The sequence below is a fragment of the Podarcis pityusensis genome (genome assembly GCF_964106645.2).
Source record: "Podarcis pityusensis genome assembly, chromosome: 6".
In the NCBI taxonomy this organism is placed as follows: Eukaryota; Metazoa; Chordata; class Lepidosauria; order Squamata; family Lacertidae; genus Podarcis; species Podarcis pityusensis.
In genome coordinates, this window is record NC_138030.1 from 8830157 (window position 1) to 8857153 (window position 26997).

The 26997-nt window shown below is 44.9% G+C and overlaps 1 protein-coding gene across 2 annotated transcripts in view; it reads right to left on the reverse strand.

Annotated features, from left to right (window-relative positions):
• COL9A3 (collagen type IX alpha 3 chain) overlaps positions 1-26997 on the reverse strand; it is a 70091-nt gene that overhangs the window by 26888 nt on the left and 16206 nt on the right. For both annotated transcript variants that reach the window (XM_081011203.1, XM_081011202.1), the window contains exons 7-16: positions 21704-21739; positions 19528-19551; positions 18447-18500; positions 15495-15548; positions 12751-12792; positions 9690-9746; positions 6017-6070; positions 3424-3477; positions 2515-2568; positions 632-685 (exon numbers count right to left, since the gene is read on the reverse strand). In XM_081011203.1, coding sequence (XP_080867329.1) covers positions 632-685; positions 2515-2568; positions 3424-3477; positions 6017-6070; positions 9690-9746; positions 12751-12792; positions 15495-15548; positions 18447-18500; positions 19528-19551; positions 21704-21739 — 483 coding nt within the window. The remainder of the gene's footprint in view (positions 1-631; positions 686-2514; positions 2569-3423; positions 3478-6016; positions 6071-9689; positions 9747-12750; positions 12793-15494; positions 15549-18446; positions 18501-19527; positions 19552-21703; positions 21740-26997) is intronic.

Here is a 26997-nt window from a genome sequence, read left to right on the forward strand (position 1 = left end):
TTAAGATATTGTAACCAAACTCTGCACGACGGTTCCTGAGATCAAGGAGCAGGTTTTCATCTACGTTTGTGAAATATACTCAAAGTCGAGAGTAGCTTTCATGCTCTTTATTCAGCTCATAGTGATGAGAAGGAATGGAAGTTCCCCCAGAAGGTCTGCTTTATATACATTATTTACACAATGGGCCCCACATGATTGGCTAATTCCGGGATTCTCCTGTAGGCCAATCAGATTGCAGATTCACTTCCACCTGGAGCTGGATTGGGTGCCTCCTGTGGACCAATCAGACTGCTGAATTCTGGGTCCTATTGTTCTAAACCAATCAGACTGCTGCATTCTGAATCCTATTGTTCTAGGACCAATCAGACTGCTGCATTTTGGATCCTATTCAACTCAGTACATAACAGTTTGGATGCAATGGCACACCATCTTGAATCATGGCGGTGGGCTGAATTTTTCAAAACTGCACTTATTTTAACCACTGGTTTCCAAGCTGCACAAGTTTCTTTGTTTAGAATTCCTGAGCAACCCTAGGTACACAGCTGATAGTAAAAAAATGAAGAGAAATAGGCCTTGATATATCTGGAAATGCCCACTGGAGAAACCTAGCAATATAAAAAGAGGCACATACCGCTTTTCCTGGGGGGCCCGGAAGACCGGGAGGTCCTCTGAAACCAATTGTTCCCTGAAAACAAGAAATGAACTTGGTCAGACCTTTGCCTAGAAGAGAGACTTATCCTTAATAAGCAAATTGCTGTGAAAAAGGACAAGAAAGCACACAGAACTTTTCATGCATTCTCTGACCTTCGGCAGCAGCTTCCAACACCCACCCACAAACAAAAAGAGGTGTTATTGCCAGTTTGCATTTCTTAGTGCAGAAAGTATTGATCTGATGTGTACAGATATTTCCTATTCTAATTGATTCAAGAGGGTTCTGGAAGCTTCTCTGTGTGAAAGAAACAAGCAGAAAGTTTGTGATTTTTGGAGTTATTCCTTCAAAGAAGCTGAGTACAGATGGTTTAAACTGGTTCTGTTATCTCTTCTGCAAGGTAGAGATAATAGTAGGGGTTTCACTCACTTTCTCTTTCCGTCTCTCTTTTGTTCTAGTGTGGTGTTCTGTACATAGTATGTTTAGTGTTAAGGTTTAGTCTTATAAGTTAAGTTCTAAGGTTATTATTGAGGGACGTGGGTGGCGCTGTGGTCTAAACCACAGAGCCTAGGGCTTGCCGATCAGAAGATCGGCGGTTCAAATCCCCGTGATGGGGTGAGCTCCCGTTGCTCGGTCCCTGCTCCCGCCAACCTAGCAGTTGGAAAGCACATCAAAGTGCAAGTAGATAAATAGGTACCACTCAGGCGGGAAGGTAAACGGCATTTCCATGCACTGCTCTGGTTCGCCAGAAGCGGCTTAGTCATGCTGGCCACATGACCCGGAAGCTGTCTGCGGACAAACGCCGGCTCCCTTGGCCTATAGAGCGAGATGTTCGCTAGAACCCCAGAGTCGTCCGCAACTGGACCTAACAAAACCTTTACCTTTATGTTTATAAAGTCTGCGGCAACTGGATTTCTTATGGGCAGTGGCAATCCTGAATGTATTCGATTTGTGACCATTATGCTCATTTGCCTTCAGTAGCAGTAAAGCTCTGCTGGATGAAATATTAATTGCCTCAGGTCTATTTTTGGGGAACCCTGCAACCTGTTTAGGTTTTCACTCTGCTAACTATACATTAGAATCTACTCTGGATCAATACTGAGTAGACTTTCAATGACAGTTATCCCCGATCAAGGATGAACCAATTCCAGGCAAAGGGAACCCTTGAGGTGGGCATGGCGAGAGGCACAGCCTGGTGAGGGAACCAAGAGCCAAACAGACCATCCTGGGGGATTGCCTTTGCCTCATGATCTTGAGGTTCGCCACCCCTCCTGCAAGGTAATCCAGTATTCTGCGAAGACTGAGAGGAAACTGCTTGCCAAAGGTGGCCTAGTTGCATCTGAGGCCAAGGAAAGGTCTGAAGTAGGGGAACCTTTCTCATTGTCAATTTCCACTCTCTTTTTTTGCTTTTTTTTAAATTAACGTTCTTATGTCACATATGTATACATTATCATATTACAGAGCATATTATAATATATTTTCCAACATGTATACAAAGTTTATATACCAAATTTATGTAGCTAAAGAAAGAAAAAAGACAAAGAAAAAACAAAGACATAAAGCCATTTCAAAATAATATTTGAACCAACACTACAGACTTCCTGCCAATCTCGTATATTCTTTTTTTTACAAATGAATGTACTCTTATTATTGTATATTTCTTTACATTTTATCTAAGACATTCCTATTTCAATATGTACCCTTAATCTTGTTTCTCATCTCAATTTCTCTCCAACGTCAATCAATGTCAAACAACATCAATTTCCATTCTTACTCACACGTTACACAGAAGCGCTGGATTTGAGAACAGCCGTCTTTGGTGCAAGGGTCTGAGAAGAGTCAAGAGGAAAGGAAGCTGGACTTACCCTGTCTCCAACAGGCCCCACGGGGCCAATCAGACCTCTTAACCCTCGTGGTCCCTAGGAAAGAAAAGTATCTGTTGATTTATTTAGAAAATTCAGGATTAAATGAAATTCTGGAAGTGGCATGCTGGCCAAGGCATTGTTTGGTGGGAAAAGACAGAGATCGGAGTCTGGGGCTCTCTTTTTTGAGTTGGGGAGTACTATGGGCAGAACTATGCCCAGAGAATTTGGAGTAAAAAAGAGATGGTGGAGTGAAAGGCGGGACTACCCAGAGGACTGTGTCTTAAAAACAACTAATGGAAAACAACATGGAATAAAATTTTTGCCCCTTGAAGGATAACAGATATATGGACTTTGTTAAGTAAGTCATACACCAGTGGCTGATAAAGAAGATAAGGGCGGTTAAGATCGGAACTATGAAAGTGGAAAACAACAAGGAAGAAAAGCAGAAAACAAATGAAGGACATCTCTCGATATCCACAACGTGGGAAGTCCCCTTTTGATTTAAAAAAAAAAATTGGAATGTTTAATTGGCTGTATTTTGGTTAAACCACAGAGCCTAGGACTTGCTGATCAGAAGGTCAGCGGTTCGAATCCCCGCGATGGGGTGAGCTCCCATTGCTTGGTCCCTGTTCCTGCCAACGAAAGCACGTCAAAGTGCAAGTAGATAAATAGGTACCACTCTGGCGGAAAGGTAAACGCTGGCTCCCTCGGCCTATAGAGCGAGATGAGCGCCGCAACCCCAGAGTAGGTCACGACTGGACCTAATGGTCAGAGGTCCCTTTACCTTTTACTATTTTTGGTTTAATGATTCGTTATGATTGGAATTGATTTGTCATTAATTGGAAGGTTTTTAATTGAAAACGAATAAAAAATATTTTAAAAATAAATAAAAACGGTGGCCTATTTTACCTGCAAGCCAACAGTTCCTGGGGGTCCCGCAGGACCTGGGGGCCCTGGTGAACCCTGGAAGAAGAGAACAAGGATTAAATGATGCAAGGTGTGTTGACAAGGCCTACAAAAACACCTCCTGTGGTTTCCAGCAACAGGTTTTTGCAAGCATTGCTCCCTTCGACTGTGGAAAAGGAGAACTGCCATCATGGCTGGTCAGCATTGTGAGCTCTCCTCAATGAAACTGTCTAATCCATTCAAGTCGACGGCCATCACAGCTTCCTATGGGAGCAAGCATCCAAACAGGGACCTTCTCACACCTAAAACACAGTGGCCTGAATGGCGACAGAAGGTAATGGAATATGCAGAAATAGCCAAAATTAACAGGGAAAATTCAACAACAGGGCAAGGAAACATTTCAAAAAAAATGGGGAAAATTTATGTTGTATATAGGAAAGATAAGATGAAATAGTGAAACCAGTAGAATTGGAAATAAACCTCATAACGGGAAAGATTAAGAAAAGTGATGGATAATGAAAATAATAAGAAGCAAAATGTATAAGGAAACTAATATAACGAACAGTAGTTGTAAATGAACACAGGCAGACAACAAGAATTGTATAAACATGAGGACTTATTTGTTTATGGATATACTATGGACAAACATGGAAAATGAATAACAATATACAAAATGGAAGAAAATAATGTGATAAAATTATATGTGATATAAAAAACCAGAAGAAGGAAGGAGGGAAGTCAGCTCTGAAGAGCAAGTATAAATGTAAAATGTAATACAATATGTTTATGTGGAGTATCTAATTGAAAAACTAATAAAGATTATTTAAAACAAAACAAAACAAAACAAAACACAGTGGCCTTTCCGCTGCCACACACTTCCCTTCCTTGCAATTCCTCTCTTTCCCAAGAAACACACTCCGACTTTGCTCCTGTATCCCACCATTTCTATGGAACGGGAGACAACCAGGGGAGGGATTCTAAGGAAGTTTCCCCACCGCTGTTTTGGGATACTGAAGTACTCTGCGCTCTCCCCCCCCAATACAATTACCACCCACCCCAATTGTGCCTTAACCTTAACATGGTGGAATCATGTGTCCCAAATAGCACCTTGGCTCAAACCTCCATCAAACCCAGGGGTCTGCAATTTTTTCCAGCAGGGGGCCGGTCCACTGTCCCTCGGACCTTGTAGGGGGCCTGACTATATTTTGAAGGGGGGGGGGCAATGAACAAATTCCTATGCCCCACAAATAACCTAGAGATGCATTTTAAAGAAAAGGACACATTCTGCTCATGTAAAAACACACTGGTTCCCAGACCATCCGCGGGCTGGATTTAGAAGGTGATTGGGCTGGATCCGGCCCCTGGGCCTTAGTTTGCCTACCCATGATTTAACCCTTGCCAACATCTGGATTGCTGTAGAAATTATCTTGCAACCCAAACAGTGGCCTCATTACTGGACAGGAGTATATTTTAGGAACAAAACCAGTCATCCAACGACCTGTAATATACTCACTCCCCAGAAAGTTTACTAGAGACGGACTGATCTTTCCATTTAAGTTTCTTTCGGTTTTTCATTTTCCATTCTCCACATTTCCAAATCACTTTGCATTTATTATTAGTATTATTATTACTATTATTAAAAGTCCTCATGAAAATTCATCAGCATTTCAGTTTTCAGGTTTGTGCGCAATTTTGCCTAATAGACACGTTTCTGGAACATGTAATACACTTTCATGTGCTGCTTGCATTGATATAAGCATTTACACGCACGCTTTACAGAAATGCAAAATTCGCATGCATCATTTGGACACATTGATCAGCTGCAGAACCACATTGTAAAATGTGGCGAAGTGCTAACGTCAAAAGGTGGCGATGTTTCGGTGCACATAATTACTCTTTCAAGAAAGTGCAAATTAAGTAGGTTAACCTTTAAATGCAAAGTAGATTTAATTTCTCTCGTATCCGTACTCAGCCCGCACAGTGTTACTCAGTACAGCTCATGCTTTGGGCTTCTAACTCCTGAATGGGGGGATAATAGCACTGGCAGCCTTGTCCTCCAAAAATCTGCCTACACTGACTCATCATTTTTATAATTTGGCATTAACTAGCTGAATGTTGTTGAAGTGTGTATTTCAGGGATGAATATTTCAACTGCCCTGGGATTCCTACGTTCTCTACCCTCTCCTCTTCTTGGACTCAGCTACACTCATCAATTATAACATTATAAATGTGTTACAAAAATGTCACACCAGATGGCGCTATAGAGCATAAATCTGAAGTCAACAATAATTTCCATTATGAGCTTTTATAGCGTTTCTTTTCATAGTGGTTTTCTTTTTTATAGCTGTGTAGATCCGGCCCTTGACTGAACACTCTGCATAGAAAAATGCAACAATGCCTAACATCCAAGGCTGGGCATGGAACCTGATATAAAACAGCAATTTATTTTCTTAATTCATTCATCTCCCATCCCTTAAGCCTACTCCTTACAACACTGTTGATTCCAGTCTATTCTGGCTGATCAACAGCTCAATTTCCTTGAAGCTTTTGCTGGGAACAAAACTGACGCTTAAGAAAAAAGGTGTGTTTGTGTTACCTTCTCGCCATCTTTGCCTACTTCTCCAGGCTCGCCTTTATAACCCGTATGCCCCTAAAAATAAAACCAGAGTAATCAGTATCCTATTACTGTAGACATGTAGTTTATTTGGGTCAAAAAGGTGCACACACAGCTTTTGGAAAACTGTATTCAGCATATTCACTGAGAAACATTTCAAGGAGTAATAGTGAGTACAGTGGTACCTCGGGTTAAGTACTTAAGTCGTTCCGGAGGTCTGTACTTAACCTGAAACTGTTCTTAACCTGAAGCACCACTTTAACTAATGGGGACTCCTGCTGCCGCCGCGCCGCAGGAGCACGATTTCTGTTCTCAACCTGAAGCAAAGTTCTTAACCTGAAGCACTATTTCTGGGTTAGCAGAGTCTGTAACCTGAAGCGTATGTAACCTGAAGCGTATGTAACCCAAGGTACCACTGTATATACATGTTGTGTCAGGAAACCAGCCAGCAATAAATCACACAGACTAAGCAGTGGGGGAGGAAGCTGCTCAGCCACCTGGGGCGGCACGACCAGGGGCGGGGCTAGCCGCCCATAGGGGCAGAGTGAGGGCGGGACAAGCCGCCCATAGGGGCAGGGTGCACCGTAGGGCCTCCGGAGTCTGCCTGCCTCCTCCCACTCAGCTGCCCTACAGCTGGGAGGGAGGCAGTGGGTGGACTGTTTGGGCAGCGTGGAGCCTGCGGGTGCCCAAGCCACCGCGTCTCTCCCAGGAGAGCCCGCACCCACCGCAACCCGCAATAAAATTAACTCTTTATTAGAACGAACAAGGCCTCTTCAAGGGTGCCAGGCCTAATGAGCACATCAACTCTTCTCAGTAAGTCTTGCCTCTATGAGGCAGTTGTGGGGCTGAAGGCCCCTACCTTCCCATAGCTTAAAGTTACCAGATTTTTTTCAATGAATCCAGGGACACTTTTCAACTTCAATGAATTTTGTCAGGGGACTGATTTGTAAATCCGGGGTCTGTCCCCGAGAAACGGGGACGTCTGGTAACCTTACTATAACTGCCTAAGTCTCCTCAGAGTAATAGTGAGCATATACATGTTGTGTCTCCTCCTCCTCTGTAAGTCTCATGTAAGTCTCCTCCTCCTCTGGGTCCTTCCCAAGCAATATTAGACTATGCTGGTGTGGCTGTTTCTGCTTCTCCCTCTTCATACCTCTCCTGGTCCTGGGAGACCAGGGAGGAGGGGAGCTTGTTGCAGCAGGAGGGGGAGACTCCCTGGCTTCTTCACCAGCCTGACTCATCTCTGCCTGGTGGCCTCCCTCCTCTCCTGCTTCCGCCTTTGCTTCTGGACTTCTTTCTGCCACAGACTCTCCCAGCTCACTAAGCCCTGTTACCTCTTCAGCTTCCAACCCCTCCTCCTCCCAGTCTGCTCCCTCTTCTCCCTCTGACCATTCATCACTGTCCTACCACCAATCCCCAACCTTTGGGCATTCGTCCCTTGGGGGTTCCCCAGATGGTGCCTTCCTCCATCCCTCTGTGTCCAGCCAGTCCATGACATCTCAGCACCCCATGAAAACATTTTTATTTTTCGGCAAGTATTTCTGGAGCATTTTGCTTACGAGATACTCTGATGTTCATTTTCCCATTTCGTTCTGTTCTAAACCTCTTAGAAATTTATGGTTACATGCAATTCATGTATAATTTAAATTAGTAAATTAATCATTTCTGCACAGATATAGTCTGTACAAACCCATGGGGGGGGGAGACGAGCCCAGTGCTTTGGAAACAGATAATTGGGTCCCTTTACCTGGGTGTTAGTGGGACGCGGGTGGCGCTGTGGGTTAAACCCCAGAGCCTAGGAATTGCCGATCAGAAGGTCGGCGGTTCAAATCCCCGCGACGGGGTGAGCTCCCGTTGCTCGGTCCCTGCTCCTGCCAACCTAGCAGTTCGAAAGGTACCTCTCGGGAGGGAAGGTAAACAGCGTTTCTGTGCGCTGCTCTGGTTCGCCAGAAGCGGCTTAGTCATGCTGGCCACATGACCCGGAAGCTGTACGCCAGCTCCCTCGGCCAATAAAGCGAGATGAGCGCCACAACCCCAGAGTCGGCCACGACTGGACCTAATGGTCAGGGGTCCCTTTACCTTTACCTTTACCTGGGTGTGGTCTACACACAGACTAGCACAGACTCTCCAGGGCTTCATACATTCCAAATCTGGAGACGCCAGGAATTCTATCTGGGATCTTCTGCATGTGAAACAGATGCTCTGCCACTGAGCTATGGCCCTTTCTCAACAAAAGCTTGCCCCGCCTTTTTCTCAAAACCTCCACACAAGGAGAATCCACAGGGTGGAATTCAATGTCACACTAAGGTGATCATTTCATCATTTTTGCTTGCTAGACAAAACAATATCCCATCTCCTCCTACTGTGTGCTGATCTTAGGGCTCTCCTGACCCTCCCAGAGCAGATTTGGTGGAGAGGAGAGAGGGGCAGTGCTTTTTTCCTTTCCCCCCAAAATAAATGTTTAGGGGTACTCTTATTTTGACTCAAGAAAATCACCATTTTATAGTTCATATCGGGGGGAGATAAAGACAGTGGTACCTCTGGTTGCGAACTTAATTTGTTTCGGAGGTCCGCTCTTAACTGGAAACTGTTCTTAACCTGAGGTACCACTTTGGGTAATGGGGCCTCCCGCTGCTGCTGTGCCGCCGGCACATGATTTCTGTTCTCATCCTGAGGTAAAGTTCTTAACCCGAGGTACTACTTCTGGGTTAGCAGAATCTGTCACCCGAAGTGTTTGTAACCCGTGGTGTTTGTAACCCGAGGTACCACTGTACAGTAAATGGACAAAAGTACAAAGATTCACAAAATGTTTAGGGGTATGCGTACCCCTGCATTACCCCAGAAAAAAGCACTGGAGAGGGTTAAAGGTCCATTGCACTAGTGGGACTACACAAACAAAACATTGCATTGTACATTCAATGCACCTGAGATCTTGCGTTTCTCCTACCCAGGTCTGGTGGCCATCTGTCATGGATGCTTCAGCTGAGACCCCTGAGCGACTAGATCAGTGGTTCTCAACCTATGGGTCCCAGATGTTGTTGGACTACAACTCCCATCATCCCTGACCACTGGTCATGCTGGCTGGGAATGATGGGAGTTGTAGTCCAACAACATCTGGGGACCCACAGGTTGAGAACCTCTGGACTAGATGATCATCAGGGTCCTTTCCAACTCTACAATCCTGATTCAGTTTGGACCTGTTGAATATTTTATACCCCTCAAGAGCACTTTTCCACAAACTAGTTTAATTCCAGAGATCAAAGCTCATTGCAGATTGATACTGCATCGTCTCACCACCTGCCATGGATAGACTTGGTCCTAGAGATATCCCCACCTCCTTAATGATGTTGTGGGTGGGCATACGCTAAGATCACTATTGGCACTTGCTTCTACATTCACCTTCTGGGAGGGGAAAGTGTGGATAACCAAATTAAGGGGAGGGTTTTCAAATGTGGGTTGTTACATCACCCACCCTTATAGACAACAGGATCTAGAATCCATCTAGATTGCAAGCAGCGTGTTGAAGATGAGCATGCATGATTCTGTATCTAGGAAACCTACTTATCTGGGCTGCAGATGGGTTATGCAGCCTGCGTTTCTCTCTTCATTACGTCAGGCAATGGCTACTCTAAGTTCACCAAAGAGCATTCCTTACCTTGAATCCTGGTATCCCTGGTGGTCCTGGAGGGCCAGGTGGACAGACAGCTGGACACTGTACTCAAAACAAATGGGAAATATAATATAAATATAACACACAACCAGATTCAACCAGAACAAAAATAATTAATCCACGAGGGGAGAAGGCAGCGATATTAACAAGCCTGGAAATTTCTGTTACTGTGTTTCATGGACAATATTCAACTCTAGATTGCTGGTGGTTAAGGGAAATTCAGGATTTGGTGAAACTGGTTAAGCCGATTGCTTATTACAACATTTCAGCAATTTGTTTGTTTTTTAAATAAAACAACAACAAGTCTGCATTTCTTTGTTACAAGAGTCACAATGCATCAAATAGCAGTTTTGCACAATGTGGGGATGTTACATCCAACTAAGGTTTACTCAGAGTAAACCCACTGAAATTAATCAGCCTAAGTTCTTTTCATTAATAGCAATGGGTTTACTTGAAGTAGGACTAGCACTGGTTACAACCCACTGTCTCCGTTTTTCTACTGAGTGAAATTAAATGTGTGTTTTTTTAAAAAAAGAAATACAATGGACAAATAAAGTGTAAGGAACTGTACAAAAGCAGGAGAAAGGCTGTGCCACGCCTTTAGCTGTAAAATGGGTCAAGGCAGAGGTTTCCTGCGAGGAACCACTGTTGTGGCTGTTTCTGAGCAACAGGGATTTGCTCTTCCTGGGAAACACCAGGGAATGCAGTTCTGTAATACAGTCATACCTCATGTTACGTTTGCTTCATGTTACGTTCTTTCAGGATACGTCCTGTGGCGACCCGGAAGTACCAGAAAGGGTTACTTCTGGGTTTCGCCACTTGCGCATGCGCAGACATGCAAAATGACGTCACGCACATGCGCAGAAGCGGCAAATCGCAACCCATGTGTGTGCAGATGCGCCGCTGCAGGTTGCGCTCTTTTCATCTTGCGAACGGGCCTCCGGAACGGATCCCGTTTGCAACCAGTGGTACCACTGTAATAATAATAGATTATTATTAAATCCTACCCTAACTCACTATGATGGGTTGCGGGTGGCGCTGTGGGTTAAACCACAGAGCCTAGGACTTGCTGATCAGAAGGTCGGTGGTTCGAATCCTCGTGATGGGGTGAGCTCCTGTTGCTCGGTCCCAGCTCCTGCCCACCTAGCAGTTTGAAAGCACGTCAAAGTGCAAGTAGATAAATAGGTACTGTTCTGGCGGGAAGGTAAACGGCGTTTCCGTGCGCTGCTCTGGTTCTCCAGAAGCGGCTTTGTCATGCTGGCCACATGACCCGGAAGCTGTACGCCGGCTCCCTCGGCCAATAAAGCGAGATGAGCGTCACAACCCCAGAGTCGGTCACGACTGGACCTAATGGTCAGGGGTCCCTTTACCTTTAACTCACTATGGCTTCTAAGAACAGTAGCTTGGGGCAGCTTTGGCCAGCCTGGTGTCCTTCAAATGTGTTGGACTACAACTCCCATCAGCCCCTGCCAGCTGCAGTTCAACACATCTGGAGGGCACCAGGTTGGTGAAGCCTTGCTTCCTGGAATACCTCAAAAAGTAAAGTCCTTTCCCCTCCCCCTCTTGCCCCCAGCCATGGTCTTCTTCAGCCTCAACTTATCTTAGTTCAGAGTCAATGGAAAATGGGAGAGAGATGTTAATGGTAGTTTCTTTACAAATCCACGGGACTTAAAGCAAGATATTTTCCTTGGTATTTCACCCCTTCAAAAAAAATAATAATAATGTCATTTCACAGCAAGGTTATAATTTTCTATTAGCTTCTATAGGATGCTCTTTTGAAAATGGAAAAGGAGGGAGGGTAACGCTGTCATTTCCCATCCAACCTCTAAAAAGGTTTTCCAATAAGGCGGTTCAAGGAAATTATTAGCTTCTCCTTGAGGACTCCAATTAGAAAACGAAGGGAACTGTCATAACAACAGATGGGGAGCGCTGAAATGTTGCTTTGCCGACTCGCGTTAATGTCATATTTGTTTCAACGCAAAGAATCAAGACTTTCTTGTGCGTGCTCAAAGCCCACAGAACAAACAGCTGCCCTGCCCACGGAAACAAGGTGCTATTGTCAACTTCGGACCAAATTTGACCATTCCTATTTCAACGGCATGAACAAAAGCGATGATTTAAACGAAGAGGAAGAAGATGCTCGTGATTTGATGAAGCCGTCGGCACCAGTTGGGCAGAACCAGTGCTCACCACCAGGGAATTTATTTATATGCCACTACATCACAAGTACTGGATGCGGTTGGGTTAAACCACAGAGCCTAGGACTTGCCGATCAGAAGGTTGACGGTTTGAATCCCCGTGACGGGGTGAGCTTCTGTTGTTCGGTCCCAGCTCCTGTCCACCTAGCAGTTCAAAAGCACGTCAAAGTGCAAGTAGATAAATAGGTACTGCTCCGGCGGGAAGGTAAACAGCGTTTCCGTGCGCTGCTCTAGTTCGCCAGAAGCGGCTTAGTCATGCTGGCCACATGACCCGGAAGTTGTACGCCGGCTCCCTCGGCCAGTAAAGCGAGATGAGCGCCGCAACCCCAGAGTCGGTCACGACTGGACCTAATGGTCAGGGGTCCCTTTACCTTTACATCACAAGTATTTGTCAAAGCTGTTTACAACAGTTAAAATAAGGTAAAAAAAACCCCACTCAATAAAAGCACAATGACTCTTAATTGCCTGCTTGGAGAAACAGAAAAGTTTTCTGCAGGCATTTAAAAGTTGGCACCACTCGATTGTAATTCTTATTTTTTTTTACAATTAGGGATTGTAACAAACAGACAAACAAAACCATCCTGAAAGCCATTTCCAAAGAAAATAAAACAGAATTACCAGTAAAAACCAGTAAAGACAGCTCTTTAAAACAGTCAAAGGATTGTCTACACAAAAATCTTCTTTAGCAGGCGCCAAAAAGAGTACAGTGAATGCACCTGCCTGGTGTCAAAAGGCAGGGAGTTCCAGAGTGTAAGTTCTGTCACACTAAAAGAAATACACAGCTTAAGCATTTGTGCAGTTGGAAAATAACTCAAACAGTTTGATAGGTGTGTAAAAGAAAACAGTACCTGAAGGTCTCCGTTGCCGTCGGGCATAACTCCAGGAATACCCTGCAACAAAGAGTGTGGGGTTTTAAATATGTCGCCAACACATGCCAAGGTTAACAAAGAATATATCTGAATTCAGACAGGCTGCAAGTCGCTTTTATTGTGTCCCATTTGAGTGTCTAATCAGCTCTGAACAAGTCGTAATTTTTTGAATTTTTATTTGGAAGATTCAAGAGCTGGAAATAATCAAAACAGCATTTTATTTATTTATATCCTGCCTTTCTCCCCGTCGGGACCCAAGATGGCTCTCAGCACAAATGAAAAATAACATTATTAATTATATTATTATTATTATTATTATTATTATTATTATTATTATTATTATTATAAAACACTGAAACCCCTAAAAATGATGGAAAGGAAACAATATAAAACACCCAACCCCAGAAGACTTTCACAACAGCCAGTTGATGGCCAAAGGCCTGTCTGAACAAAACTGCCAGTGAAAGAACTGCCTCCCATCTAGATTTCCACAATCTTGGAGCAGCCACCAAGAAGGCCCTGCCTCAGGTCCTCACCAAACGTACCTGTGGAATAGGACCAAGCGATATATGGTTTTCAACATTGTGATGTATCACCAGCTAAACATCACAATATACCGATATATCACAATGTCTGAAATAAGGACGGAGCTTGATAGAGGCGATGGCTGGCTTCATGGTTTTCCCCACATTGTGATTTTTGCATAGCACACACGCACACACGATTCGTGATATATTGCCAGGTCAAAAATTATGAAACCAATATCACCATATGGATTGAGAGCCAGTGTGGTGTAGTGGTTAAGAGCGGTGGACTCGTAGTCTGGTGAACCGGGTTCGCTTCCCCGCTCCTCCACATGCAGCTGCTGGGTGACCTTGTGCCAATCACACTTCTCTGAAGTCTCTCAGCCCCACTCACCTCACAGAGTGTTTGTTGTGGGGGAGGAAGGGAAAGGAGAATGTGAGCCACTTTGAGACTCCTTCGGGTAGTGATAAAGCGGGATATCAAATCCAAACTCTTCTTCAAACCGCTTTTGGACAATACAGCATATTGATACATCACTCAGCCCTACCATGGGGGTGGCAGGACTGAGAGAATGGCGTCCTCAGAAGATCTCAAAGCCTGGGCAGGCTCATAGAGGGAGACACATTCCTTCAGAGAGCTTGGACCCAAGCTATAAGGGCTTTGTAGGTCATAACCATGTCTCCGAATTGTGACCAGACTCGAAGTCAGTGCAGCTGTAGCTAACCAAGTGTTTCTGTTCTCCCTGTAACCAGAGAACTGGCCACTGCAGCTTCGACCCACCGAAATTTCCAAACGTTTTCCGAAGGAAGCCCCACTTAGAGTGAGTAATAGTAATCCAAATGGGGTATAAGTTGTCAGGAGCTCGTCCTACTCTCGAGTAGGACCCAGACAGAGACACATGCCCGACTGGCATGTTCTCTCCCTCCTGGTCGATTGTTCGGGAGCTTCAAAAGCTTTCTTCTGCCCGAACATCACAGTGACCGATGCCAATAATAATAATAATAATAATAATAATAATAATAATAATTTATTTATACCCCGCCCATCTGGCTGGGTCCCCCCAGCCACTCCAACAAAACACTAAAATACAATAACCTATTAAACATTAAAGGCTTCCCTAAACAGGACTGCCAACAGACATCGGCACACTTACGGATCTGCAGAGTCTTCGCAGCTTGCGTAACAAACCTCAGCAACTCAGCATTTCGGCTAATCTATTTTATTCACATATAAAGACACACAGAGCACTACAACTTGGCTCCCTCTCTCTCTAGCATCAGACAGCAAAGAGGAAGAACAGAGGACAATAGCCCCACTTCACAGAACACAGTAACACAAACATCCTGTCTCCGTCACGTCCCACTTTGTGGAGTCAAAACATACACCGTCATGTGAAAGACAAAAATCCCATGACTGCAGCCATGGAGCAGGAATTCTAACATATAAGTAAGGTGGTGTATCATCGTGGCATGTCAGACATCTCCAGGAATGGGCCATTTTACTCACTGCCCTGCTCAGCAGGCTAATGCAATCCAGCCCATAGCCAACTCATCTAAGTCAGTCTAAGCACACCAGATCTTACTACGCTGCAAGAAAAAATAATGGCTCCAAAAGACAAGTCACATGCTACGAGGGGTGCTTGACCTTTCAAATAAGTGCCACATTTTTCCATGTATAACATCGTCTGTCCCCTCACCGACAGAAGCTGCCAATCGCCTGCCAAATTGCCACAGCGACAGCCAATCAACTCCAGCGCTTGCCGCAGCCACCAATAACACACCCAATAGCCGCTGATAATTGCCGAATCGCAGCAGGAACCAATCAAACATCCGTCCCCCTTAGCACTATCCATGTATAAGACGACCCCCACTTTTTAGCATAATTGTTAAAGAAAAAAACCTAGTCTTATACACAGAAAGGTACGGTACTTTTTCACCTCGCCCAAAGCACTGGGCAGTCTGTGTCTCCATTTCATTATTGCGTTAGTATTCACTGAACAGCACTAATGTGCATTGAAGTGCATTACGATTTTTCATCGGCTGTCATCAGCGAAAGCTATTGCTTTCCTGAACATAATGCTATTGCTAAAGAACGGGCATCCTTTGTGCATTCCCCCGAAAGGATACAGTGATGGGCAGCTGAGCCGGCAATTTTCCCCAAGTGCAATAGCATGATCTGAAAAAAAAATCTAAACTTACTGGTGGTCCTGGGGGTCCCGGTGGTCCAGCAAAACCAGGAAGTCCAGCTGGTCCCTAAACAGAATGAGAAATAGCGAAGGTTTCAATGCAGGCACAGCCTATTTATATTTTGGGGAGAAATGATTTCCAGCTTCAGCCAATGCAGATCTGGGAGAAGATTTTGAAGAATTGGAGGTTAGACATAAAGGCATCCCAAATTTATGAAATCCCATCACCATGCATATTGTGGGTAGCTTCCATGGCACTGAATAAATCTTAAAAAGGTTTCTGATTCTTGAAAATGAGGAGAGGATTTGTCCTGCAAAACCTGGGGGAATGGATTAGCAATGATTTTATGACACAGTTCAAAGAATGCGCACTGTGGTGGGTTTCAAACAAGCCAGCAGTTACCAAATAAGATCTGTTTAAATTAACGCACCTAGGTTAGTCGGGCCCATAGATTGCAATGGGTCTACTCCGAGTAGGGCTAATATTGGAGACAACCCAATACATGGACACAGGTGCAGGCTGCCTGTATGCATGTACAAGTCTTTGGGCTTTGACTGATTTGCACATCTCAACCATTGGTTACACAGCCAATGATGAATGCGCAAACACTCCTTATATAGTCTGTTTTCCTGGTGTAGAATTTATACCACCTGTTCACATTGTAACTGTCCCCCACCCTGCCCAGATTATATGCCTAGTTTATTTTGCGGTTCCCAAATAGGGGAAAATAGGAGGAGGGCATCAATGTTCGTCACCTTCCCCTTTGTGGCAGGCCACAGACTGGGTCCCCCGGGGTTCCAAAATTTGCTGAGCGTCTCCGCAGATATAAAAATCGCCCCACATGTCTTCCACAGTTTGGAAGGTGATGGACAAAGAGATAAAGGGGAGAGAGCTAGCATGTTCATCCACACTATGCCCCCTGACATTTTTGCAGTCTCCAACTAATGCATCCCAGCAGCACAAGGATTTCTATTTGCACAACAGGAATTTATTCCTTCTCCTCCTCCCACTGTGTTCACCCCACATGCTTCCCAAATCTGCTCCAGAGGGTTGGGGGGAGTCCCCATAACAGATTTAGCGGAGGGGGGTGGAGAGGGGGCGAAATCCTGTTGCACCATCAGAAATCCTTGCGCTGATATGTTTTACTTGGTGATATTTTGCACACATCCCCCTATTTGGATTATCTGAATGAAGATCTCGCTCCATTCTGTGTCTGTTTACTCAAGCACACTGATGCTCCAAAGCCACTCTTGCAGTGGAAATGTTGCCGGGGATTTAATATTTGCTCTCCCGGTCTCTCCGGGCTTTTCTGGTGCAGCAGCTTCGCACAGCCAATCCCAACAACAATTTGGGCAGGCAAACAGTTTGATCTCCCTGCTGTGATTGTTATGTGAGGCCAAACGAGGTGGATGCCGTAGAGGTGAAAGCCCAGCCTGGCTGGGAAAGGATCACATGGGAGCCAGAAGAAAAACAGAAGAGAACAGGATACTAGCAGCAGGGGGTCTTGCACAGTCAAGCTCACTGAGTGGAAGAGGACCCCAGGAGCAGGGGAGTTAATGGACAGGATGGGGGAAGGGGCGGGACACAAAACAAAACATATTTCATAGGCAAAGTGCCATGCTCCGTCCCTAAAGCAGGGATCGCCAGCTTTTGCATATTTGCAAACTGGAGAAACCGCTGTGTGCCAACAGATTATGAAAAACAAGATAAAACATCAAACATTAAAAACTTCCCCTAAACAGGGCTGCCTTCAGATGTCTTCTAAAAGTCAGATAGTTCTTTATTTCCTTGACATCTGATGGGAGGGCGTTCCACAGGGTGGGTGCCACCACCGAGAAGGCCCTCTGCCTGGTTCCCTGCAACCTCACTTTTCGCAGGGAGGGAACCGCCAGAAGGCCCTCGGAGCTGGACCTCAGTGTCTGGGTTGGACGATAGAGGTGGAGACGCTCCTTCAGGTATACTGGACTGAGGCTGTTTAGGGCTTTAAAGGTCAGCAGCAACACTTTGAATTGTGCTCGGAAACCTACTGGGAGCCAATGTAGGTCTTTCAGGACCAGTGTCATATGGTCTCAATGAGCACTCCCTGTCACCAGTCTAGCTGCTGCATTCTGGATTAATTGCAGTTTCTGGGTCACCTTCAAAGGTAGCTTCTTTCAAGCCTCATTTCCAGGTGGGATGGTGGGGAACCTGGCAAGCACCGAGGAAGGTCTATGTGGGCATGTGTGTGCCCATGGGCACCTCCCTGGAGAACTCTGCTTGAGGGCATTCTGAGCGCCGCTGAGTTATCGATAAATAAGGTGGTTAGCTGTAAAGAAGGGGAATTATGTTATAGGAGGGCAGCTTATTCCTTGGGTACCCAAAGGCATCCCAGCTCCCCACTGGGCCATCGTCACGCAAAGGAAGCTTCATGCAAGGTTAATGCTGCAACCCTGCATTCTTTTCACCAAAAACAAAAATTGCACAAACCACCTCCATGAATTGTTTTTGTGTGTGTAGCTGTTTCTTTCCAAGCAGTGCTGGGTTTAGGGCGGTTCCACAGTACAGGCCGCCGAGCCGAGGGGGCACAAAATAACAATAACGATCAACTTACATTTATATGACTACATACGGAGAAGATTGATAAAAAGCCACTGTGCCAAAAAGAGTTGTTGTGAAAATAAGAAATATTTCCGGGGGGAAGGGGACAAAGGTTGTGCTCACTCAGGGTGCCAAATGACCAAAGTCTGTCTCTGCTCCAAGAGCTGCTCCCTTCTCAGCCACAACAGCCAAATTTTGAATCGATTCAGCACTTGGCTCTGAGAGGGTGCCATTATGCTGGCAGGCATTGCTTATAAAGGAAATATCGCCACCTGGTCATTTGGACATACAGTGGCAACACCTGAAAAACGCAGTGCTGAAAGGCAAGAGATTTGTCCCTTTGGGGCGCATCCTGGCATGGGAAATTAAGAAGGAAGGGGAACTCACGGGTGGTCCTGGGTATCCATTTCCACCTGGGAGCCCACTGGGGCCTGGAGGTCCCTGCAAAAGAAAGCGTGTTATATGAGCCAGAATCATAAGACAGGAGCTCTGAACGTCCAAGGTATTTGAATCATCTTGCTAAGGAGCTGTTCTTACTTCGCAATCCAATCCATCATTTATTGCGTTTGACTAAAAGCCATTACAAAGTCAATTACGGATCCAGCAAGTCAATTAAAACCTGTTAAATATATATATAGCCAGAGATATACATCCATTTACAATAAGTCAAATTAATGAATCGCCTGCACTGTCTACAGCGTTGTCTTTTATATAGCTAGCATGAATACTTTTAGCTGCTTTAGCAAATAGGGCTGTTTTGTATGGCACAACTGGATTGCAATCAGATAACAGCCAACATATTTTCACTTCAGGGTTCTGTCCCTGTAGTGTTGCCAGCATCTGTTCCAAAAAAATCTCTTTCTGGGGTTTGGATAGGGGTGACAGGGATTATATAATGGGGGAGATCGTCTACCTCACCTGCCCCACAAATAGGGACGCGGGTGGCGCTGTGGGTTAAGCCACAGAGCCTAGGACTTGCCGATCAGAAGGTCGGTGGTTCGAATCCCCGTGACGGGGTGAGCTCCCGTTGCTTGGTCCCTGCTCCTGCCAACCTAGCAGTTCGAAAGCACGTCAAAGTGAAAGTAGATAAATAGGTACCGCTCCGGCGGGAAGGTAAACGGTGTTTCCATGCACTGCTCTGGTTCACCAGAAGCGGCTTAGTCATGCTGGCCACATGACCTGGAAGCTGTATGCCGGCTCCCTCAGCCAGTAAAGTGAGATGAGCGCCGCAACCCCAAAGTCGGCCACGGCTGGACCTAAGGGTCAGGGGTCCCTTTACCTTTACCTTTACCCCACAAATACAAAGTCTTAAATGCCTTGGAACATTTCTAGATCTTCCATCTAAAACTGATGTAGGCATTGTTTGAAAACGGAGAGCTGTGAAGGCAGTTTTCAGGGAGGCAAAGGTAAGTATTGAGCTCTGGTGTGGTTAGATTTCAGCAAATAGTACCAAGCTGGTCTTGCTTACCGGAGGCCCTGGAAGTCCTTTGCCCTGAAAGTGAGATCAAAATTACATTTTAAAAATAGAAGATTCATAAAAAATAGACCTTGTTTGAAAACCCACTCTCTCCTCTCTTTTCCCTTCCCTTTATTCAAACATAAAACGTGCAATTTTAAAACATTAGCAAACTATTTCGCCCTTTTCCTGCTAAGGGAATGGATGTTCTTACACGGACGTAAGAGGCTGTGAGGAAATGTTAAAACTGATGCAGTGAACTAAGTTGCACATGGCGGTTTTGCTAAGTATAATTGTTTAATGCACATTGAAATGGAAAATAACTCTATAATGTGCCTGCATGTATACTGTGAAGCATGGCATGGAAATTTCCACTGAAGCTGCAAAGAGCCTAACAGGATAATCATTAAGTGGGGCTGTATCTGCTGGTTCAGTCACAAGGGGTTTAGCTGAGAATCCCATAAGTCTATGCATATGCTTTGTTTTCCAGCTGCTGAAGAGAACGGACATGCTAATCTCTCCAGTAAAACAGCCACAGGTTAAACGGAGGCTGTTTGAAGAGAGATACTGTATAGCTTTGAATTTTTAGCTCAGGATGCAAGATGCTAATAATCTAAAAGGTTTATACCTATGCTGGGATCAGTGTAAAGAAATAGGCAACTATCTGAATGTAACTTTTATTGTTTCAAGTTGTTTGGAGTTAAAGTTCTGCAAGTAAAGTTTTTGAACCATATCTTTGGACTGGAGAATTTTTATTTCAAAGAAGAGTCCGTTTGTATTCATCCAACAGCTTCCATAGGCGCAATATTAATAACCTCAATAGGTTTCTCATCCAACAGGTGATGCTACTGTGACTGCCCATAACTGCCTATCAGGAAGACCAAAGCGACTTATCCTTTGAGCCCAGTAAGACAAACACCCACCATCTATTAAATGATCATCTGAGGACCTTGCTGGCCTTGCTACATTTGAACATATGTCTAATAATTGTCAATATTGTTCAGCTGTCTGTCAGGACATTAGGGTGCCATATATCGACTTGTAGGTTTAAACTGAGATAGATATATTGATGGTTTTTGTATTATTATTGGGAGCAGGGGTTTATTTTTTGCCTTTTCGCTTCTTTCCTTCGTTAAATTTGCTATAAAAATAAAGAAATGTCAGCAATTGCGCATGTTAGCTGTTTAACGGAGAGGACCAACTCTGACCAATGCAGGACGCACAGTTCCTTCTTCAGCTACAAAAACCAAAACCAAAACACATGTGGTTTCCCCCCCTGAAATGATTGAGGGTGACAGAACATCAGTTCACATATGATGTCACATTAACAATGGAGACAAGAGGCAATACTGTGAACTATTGGCACAATAACCTCACAGCTTTCCGCAGCGATGGCACAAGATTTATTAACAAAATGGTATTTTGCACCTTTATAACTTTTATGAGCTGGTCCAAATCCTTGCTGATTCCAATGGAAATAATATTCCTAATGACTTCGCCACCCCAGTAACTAACTGTGGCTAAATGTACCCATCTGTTGGTGCCAGCTAATTTTCAGGCCCAGCAGACGTAGAGTTGGAAATTGAACACTGGATCAGATCTAGCATCTCCTCTCTTGACTATTCTTGGACACACAAAGCTTCCTTGTGCCATGTAGTCTGGTACTATCTGCTATGACTTCCCATTTTCCAGCTCCTTTAAACAGGAGGTACTGGGACCACCTGGATCAGGGGACGGCAAGGTTTACCTCGCCTGGGCCAGTTCACTCCAGCGGAGATCCCTCCATAGGCCAGACTGCGCACGACCCCACGATTTCCGGCGTCTACACCTGCGCAGACGCAATTTCCATCGTCTGCGTCTGTGCAGACGTGATTTCCAGTGCCACGAAAGCGAGTCCCTGTGCCGCGCTGATTTAGCACAGCTCACAGGGACTTGCCAAGTGGGTGGCTCGGTTCGGGGGCTGGTTAAGCAACCCCCGCTTGTGGCCCATGGGCCTTAGGTTGCCGACCCCTGACCTGGATGCAAAAAGTGTGTTCTGCCCCTTAGCTATGCCCTTGCCTTATTCCTGCGACTTCAGAAACAGCAGCACGAAGGATCCCCGTTGACATTGCACTACGCAGCAATGTGCGTGATGCACAACCTACTCCATACTTATATGCAAGAGATATAAAATTGTAGGTTTACTCACGGCTGGTCCAGCTGGCCCCGGAGGTCCTATGGCGCCCTGCCAGATTGAAACATTAAAATTAGCGCTGCACTGAATTTGGATTCCACCGTGAAAGTTGCCATTTAGGGACTGATGTCAAAATGATCACAGAAACCCTGCATTCTGCTCTTTCATGAACACCTCTTTGCAGTCATGGTTCCTCTGATTTCATTTTTATTCGTTTGTTTTTGCATATATATGCCACCTTTATCTTCTAATGAGCTCTCCTCTTCCCCATTTCATCTGCAAAACAACCCTGAAAGGCAGGTTAGGTTGAGAGGCGATGACTGGCCCAAGCTCACCCAGTGAGTTTCAGGGCTGAGTGGGGATCCTAACCCTGGTCTCTCCCAGGTCATAGTCCAACACTCTAACCATTACACAACACTGCTGCTGCTGCTTTGGGAGGTGGGAAAGTGGGAATTCATGCCTACTGCCCAACCATCTGAGAAGGTGCTTCCAGCCTTGTCAAATGGTGCTGAGCACCGGTGGTCACAAAACCAGTTCTACCTTGTGCATAATAACACACAAGTGGTTGGTGCAGAAAGAGACTTGCACAACTGAATGCACACCCCATTTCAGTGTGAATGGGTGTACCTCTGGATGCCAGCATTGCCCATTTGCACTAGATCACTTTGAACTAGTTGTGCAAAAAACAACAACACCCCAACCTCTTCATGTTGATGCTTTTGGATGTGTAGAGATGCAGGTATAGATCAATTGCAGGAAATAATAAATTACATATATGTTTGCCCTCCCCTCCCTTTCAACTCAGTAATAAGAAGTGATCAGGCTTGATAAAAAACATAAAACAGAAAAATCAGTTCTACCCATTGGCCTACTGAAAAACCTTTCTGACCAAAGTCACAAATTCACACCAGGAAGAGTTGTAACTCTCCTCGTTTGCTTTATACCAAGGCAGAGGGTTCTCTCTGCTGTTTCATTTTTTTTGAATTAGTTTTCCAATATAACCCCAATAAAGTGGTACTTCGGTTTCCGAACATAATCCGTTCCGAGTTCCAAAATGTTCGAAAATAGAAAACTAAATACGGAAAACTCAACATGGAAGCCGCGTGGCATGTTCAACTTCCAAGGTGCTTTCGAAAACCGAAGCATTTACTTCTGGGTTTACGGTGTTCGTAAACTGAAATGTTCATCAACGGAAACGTTTGAAAACCAAGGTACCACTGTAATAGCCAAATTATAATAGTAACGATTAATTCCCAAATTATCAAAATGTCAATCAACTTCCAATTAATGCATTTTAGTTAAAGTGGCTCCCCGCATGGCGGACTGGGTGCAATTTCCGATCTTTTATCACTGCGTTCCATAATCTTAATTAATATCAGTTACATTTCAGTTATAATAATAATCCCTTAGTCAACAGCTGCATAATTAATGGTTTCCATCCCTGATGTTACAATATATAAATTTATAAAGCTTCAAGTGAGGAACTCAAACTGTTATCTTTATTCTGCCCTGCATGTGAAAACTGTTATGTTCATGGAGGTCATGTGACTCGTGTGGCAGCACAACTCAGAAGACGCATGTCCAAGTTTTGCGCTGGGGCATGTCAGAGGGTATGGTAGGACCATTCACTTTGCAAGAAAGGAGATTCTGACTAAACATCAGGAAGAACTTTCTGACAGAAAGAGTTGTTCTGGTTGTGGACTCTCCTTCCTTGAGAACCAGTGTGGTGTAGTGGTTAAGAGCAGTGGACTCGTAATCTGGTGAACCGGGTTCGCTTCCCCTCTCCTCCACATGCAGCTGCTGGGTGACTTTGGGCTAGTCACACTTCTCTGAAGTCTCTCAGCCCCACTCACAGAGTGTTTGTTGTGGGGGAGGAAGGGAAAGGAGAATGTTAGCCGCTTTGAGATTCCTTCGGGTAGTGATAAAGCGGGATATCAAATCCAAACTCTTCTTCTTCTTCTTCTCTTCTTCCTTGGAGGTTTTTAAGCAGAGATGGGAGGGTCATCTGTCATGGATGATTTAGCTGGGATTCCTGCATTGCAGGGAGTCGGACTACAATGACTCTTGGGTCATTGGGTCTTGGCAGATGAAAACTAACAGGCACAGGAGGAGTTCAGCACCCCTCCTGCCTGTCGTTTGCAAAGCGCCTCCCCCTTTCCCACCATTGCTATAATATTGGCAAGCATGTCTCCGAACCCCGTTTGAGGATGTAAGTGCCTTTAAGTAGGGACTTGTCACAGCAACATAAGGAGAGACAGCTAGATGGGCAAATGGCCCATCTAGTCCAGCATCCTGTTCTCACAGTGGAAAATCAGATGCTTGTGGGAGGCCAGCAAGCAGGATTTGAACAAAAAAGCATTCCCCTTTCCTGCGGCTTCCAGTAACTGGTTTGTTGTTGTTTAGTCGTGTCCGACTCTTCGTGACCCCATGGACCAGAGCACGCCAGGCACTCCTGTCTTCCTTTTTTTTTAAGAATATTTTTTTATTAACCGACCAATCACATCAAATCAAACCAAATTACATAAATTCCAAATTACACAGCCGAATTTTAAATTTTTGTTGGGGGTACCCATATTTCAAGTTCCGAAGGGGATCCAATCAACTTCTTGCTTCTTGCTGCTGTTTTAATGTCCACAAATCTAACCTTATGATGTTCACAGTACTATCCAGTCCTTTCTTATTGCTTTTCCACATCTCTTGTTGTTATTTTCATATATTTTTCCTTTCTGTTTGTGACCTCTGATAGTCTCCACAAGCTGGTTAGAACAGTGTGTAATCCTGGTGGATATTATTTTTTTTATCCAGTAGCCATATCCAGACGTTTTCCATATAACATCACTTCCATACATCAAAACAGTCTTAGCGTCATTAATCTTCACCAATCTGCCTCCTTTCTCAAAACGTCTGAGGAGATTCACCAGGAATGCAGTCTGACAAGTCCTTTCCTCCTCCTGGCTATAAATCCTTTGGCAAGATGGCGACTCTGAATTAATTGCTGCGCCATTCCAAAAGCTCTTATTCCTTCTCGATCTCCATAAAGCATACTTTTGGTTAAAGTTTATCTCCACACAGACCTTAATCATCCTGCTTGGGTCAGTTCAACCGACGATTCTAATGAGGAGGGGTTCTTGTAAATCACATAGAAGGAAAGTAAAAAAGGTCGTCCCCCCATTCAGTCCCGTTGTCAACATACCCAGCCTTTGGTGTATCTTCATCGTAAAATATTCCTGTTTCTCCATCCCGTCGTCTTCTTTCGCAGAGGTCACTTAAATTAGCAGACTTCACTCCCCTTCTTCACTTGAAATATGTGCATTTGCTTCTTTTGTAATTAATTATTCCAAATTGCTGCAGCTAGTGCGTGATCAGAGACAGCGTCCAGGAGAGCCAAGGTCCACACAGAGGCATTCTGCCTAGGGCCCTCACCCCCTTCTTTCGAATTAGGGGGTGATTTATGGGCACAGCAGGCAAGGGCAGTGTTCCCCATTTCCTTGGGGCAACAAGGGAGGCTGCCTACTCCCATAGCAGCCTCTTAATTACCCCGTGTGGGTCAGAGAGATGGTATTGTCGGCCATCTTCCCATGCGCCCCTAATGGCCCCCGCAGGCACTCCTGTCTTCCACTGCCTCACGCAGTTTGGTCAAACTCATGCTGGTAGCTTTGAGAACACTGTCCAACCATCTCGTCCTCTGTCGTCCCCTTCTCCTTGTGCCCTCCATCTTTCCCAACATCAGGGTCTTTTCCAGGGAGTCTTCTCTTCTCATGAGGTGGCCAAAGTATTGGAGCCTGAGCTTCACGATCTGTCCTTCCAGTGAGCACTCAGGGCTGATTTCCTTAAGTATGGAAAGGTTTGATTTTCTTGCAGTCCATGGGACTCTTAAGAGTCTCTTCCAGCACCATAATTCAAAAGCATCAATTCTTCGGCGATCAGCCTTCTTTATGGTCCAGCTCTCACTTCTATACATCACTACTGGGAAAACCATAGCTTTAACTATATGGACCTATATTCCAGTACTATACTATATTCCAGTAACTGGTACTGAGAAGCATTGCTGGCTATGACCGTGGAGGCAGAACAGACATATCCTGTCGAAAGCTCTCTCCTCCATGAATTTGGCCTTAAAAAAGGGACTTGGTTTACAAAAACATCTGAAAAGCTGTTGCTTGATTTGGAGTTCAAAAGGAATGGCACCCTGGCATTCTGCATACCACACCAAAGCAGATTAGTAGGGTTTTTTCCCCTTGTTAAATTTAAAGACAACCCTCTAATCAGATGGACAGCTTCTGAGAGCTCAAAGCCATAATTAATTCCATTTCCACCCCCTTAAGATCAGGCTGTAATCCCATCAAGATCAACTTTGTTTACAAATGCCAGCTTAGTTATATATTTTTAAAAGCTCGGTTATTCACATTTTATTGTTCCTGGACTACTTTCTGACAGATCCTAAACTAGTCTTTTACAGCGCTGGCTGCTTGGAAGGAAAGAGTGGATTGTTGTCCTTCTTAATGGCTGAAGAAATGATGACTTCTCAGAGAAAGCTTGGTAATTCTTACATCAAATCTGCTGCAGACCTCGCACAAATCCTGAGCTAAAATCCCTTAAAATACAGAAAGTGATTAACACACTGGTTAGCTGTATGTGCAGTAGGTAATAGCAAAGTTGGGGGACCTGTGGACCTCTCCAGATATTGTTTAGCCTGGATAAAAGGAGACTGAGAGGAGAGATGATAGCCATCTTCAAATATCTAAAGGACTGTCACATGGAGGATGGCGTAACCTTGTCTTCTCCTGCTTTGGAGGGTAGGACTCAAACCAATGGCTTCAAGTTGCAAGAAAGGAGATTCTGACTAAACATCAGGAAGAACTTTCTAACGGTAAGAGCTGTTCAACCATGGAACGGTCTCCCTAGAGAGATGGTGGACTCTCCTTCTTTGGAGCTTTTTAGGCAGAGGTTGGATGGCCATCTGCCATGGATGCTTTAGCTGAGATTCCTGCATTGCAGGGGGTTGGACTAGATCAGGGTTTCTCAAACTTGGATCTCCAGCTGGTTTCGGACTACAGTTCCTATCATCCCTGACCACTGGTCTTGCTGCCTAGGGATGATGGGAGTTGTAGTCCAACAACAGCTGGAGACTTGAGGTCGGGAAACACTGGACTAGACGAATCTCAGGGTCCCTTCCAACTCTACGATTCTAGTCTCCCATCAACCCCAGCCAGCACAACCAATGGTCAGGGATGTTGGGACTTGCAGAAGAACAACATGTAGAGGGCTGCACGTTCCTCACCCCCATTCTAGATCAACTATCACAGGGG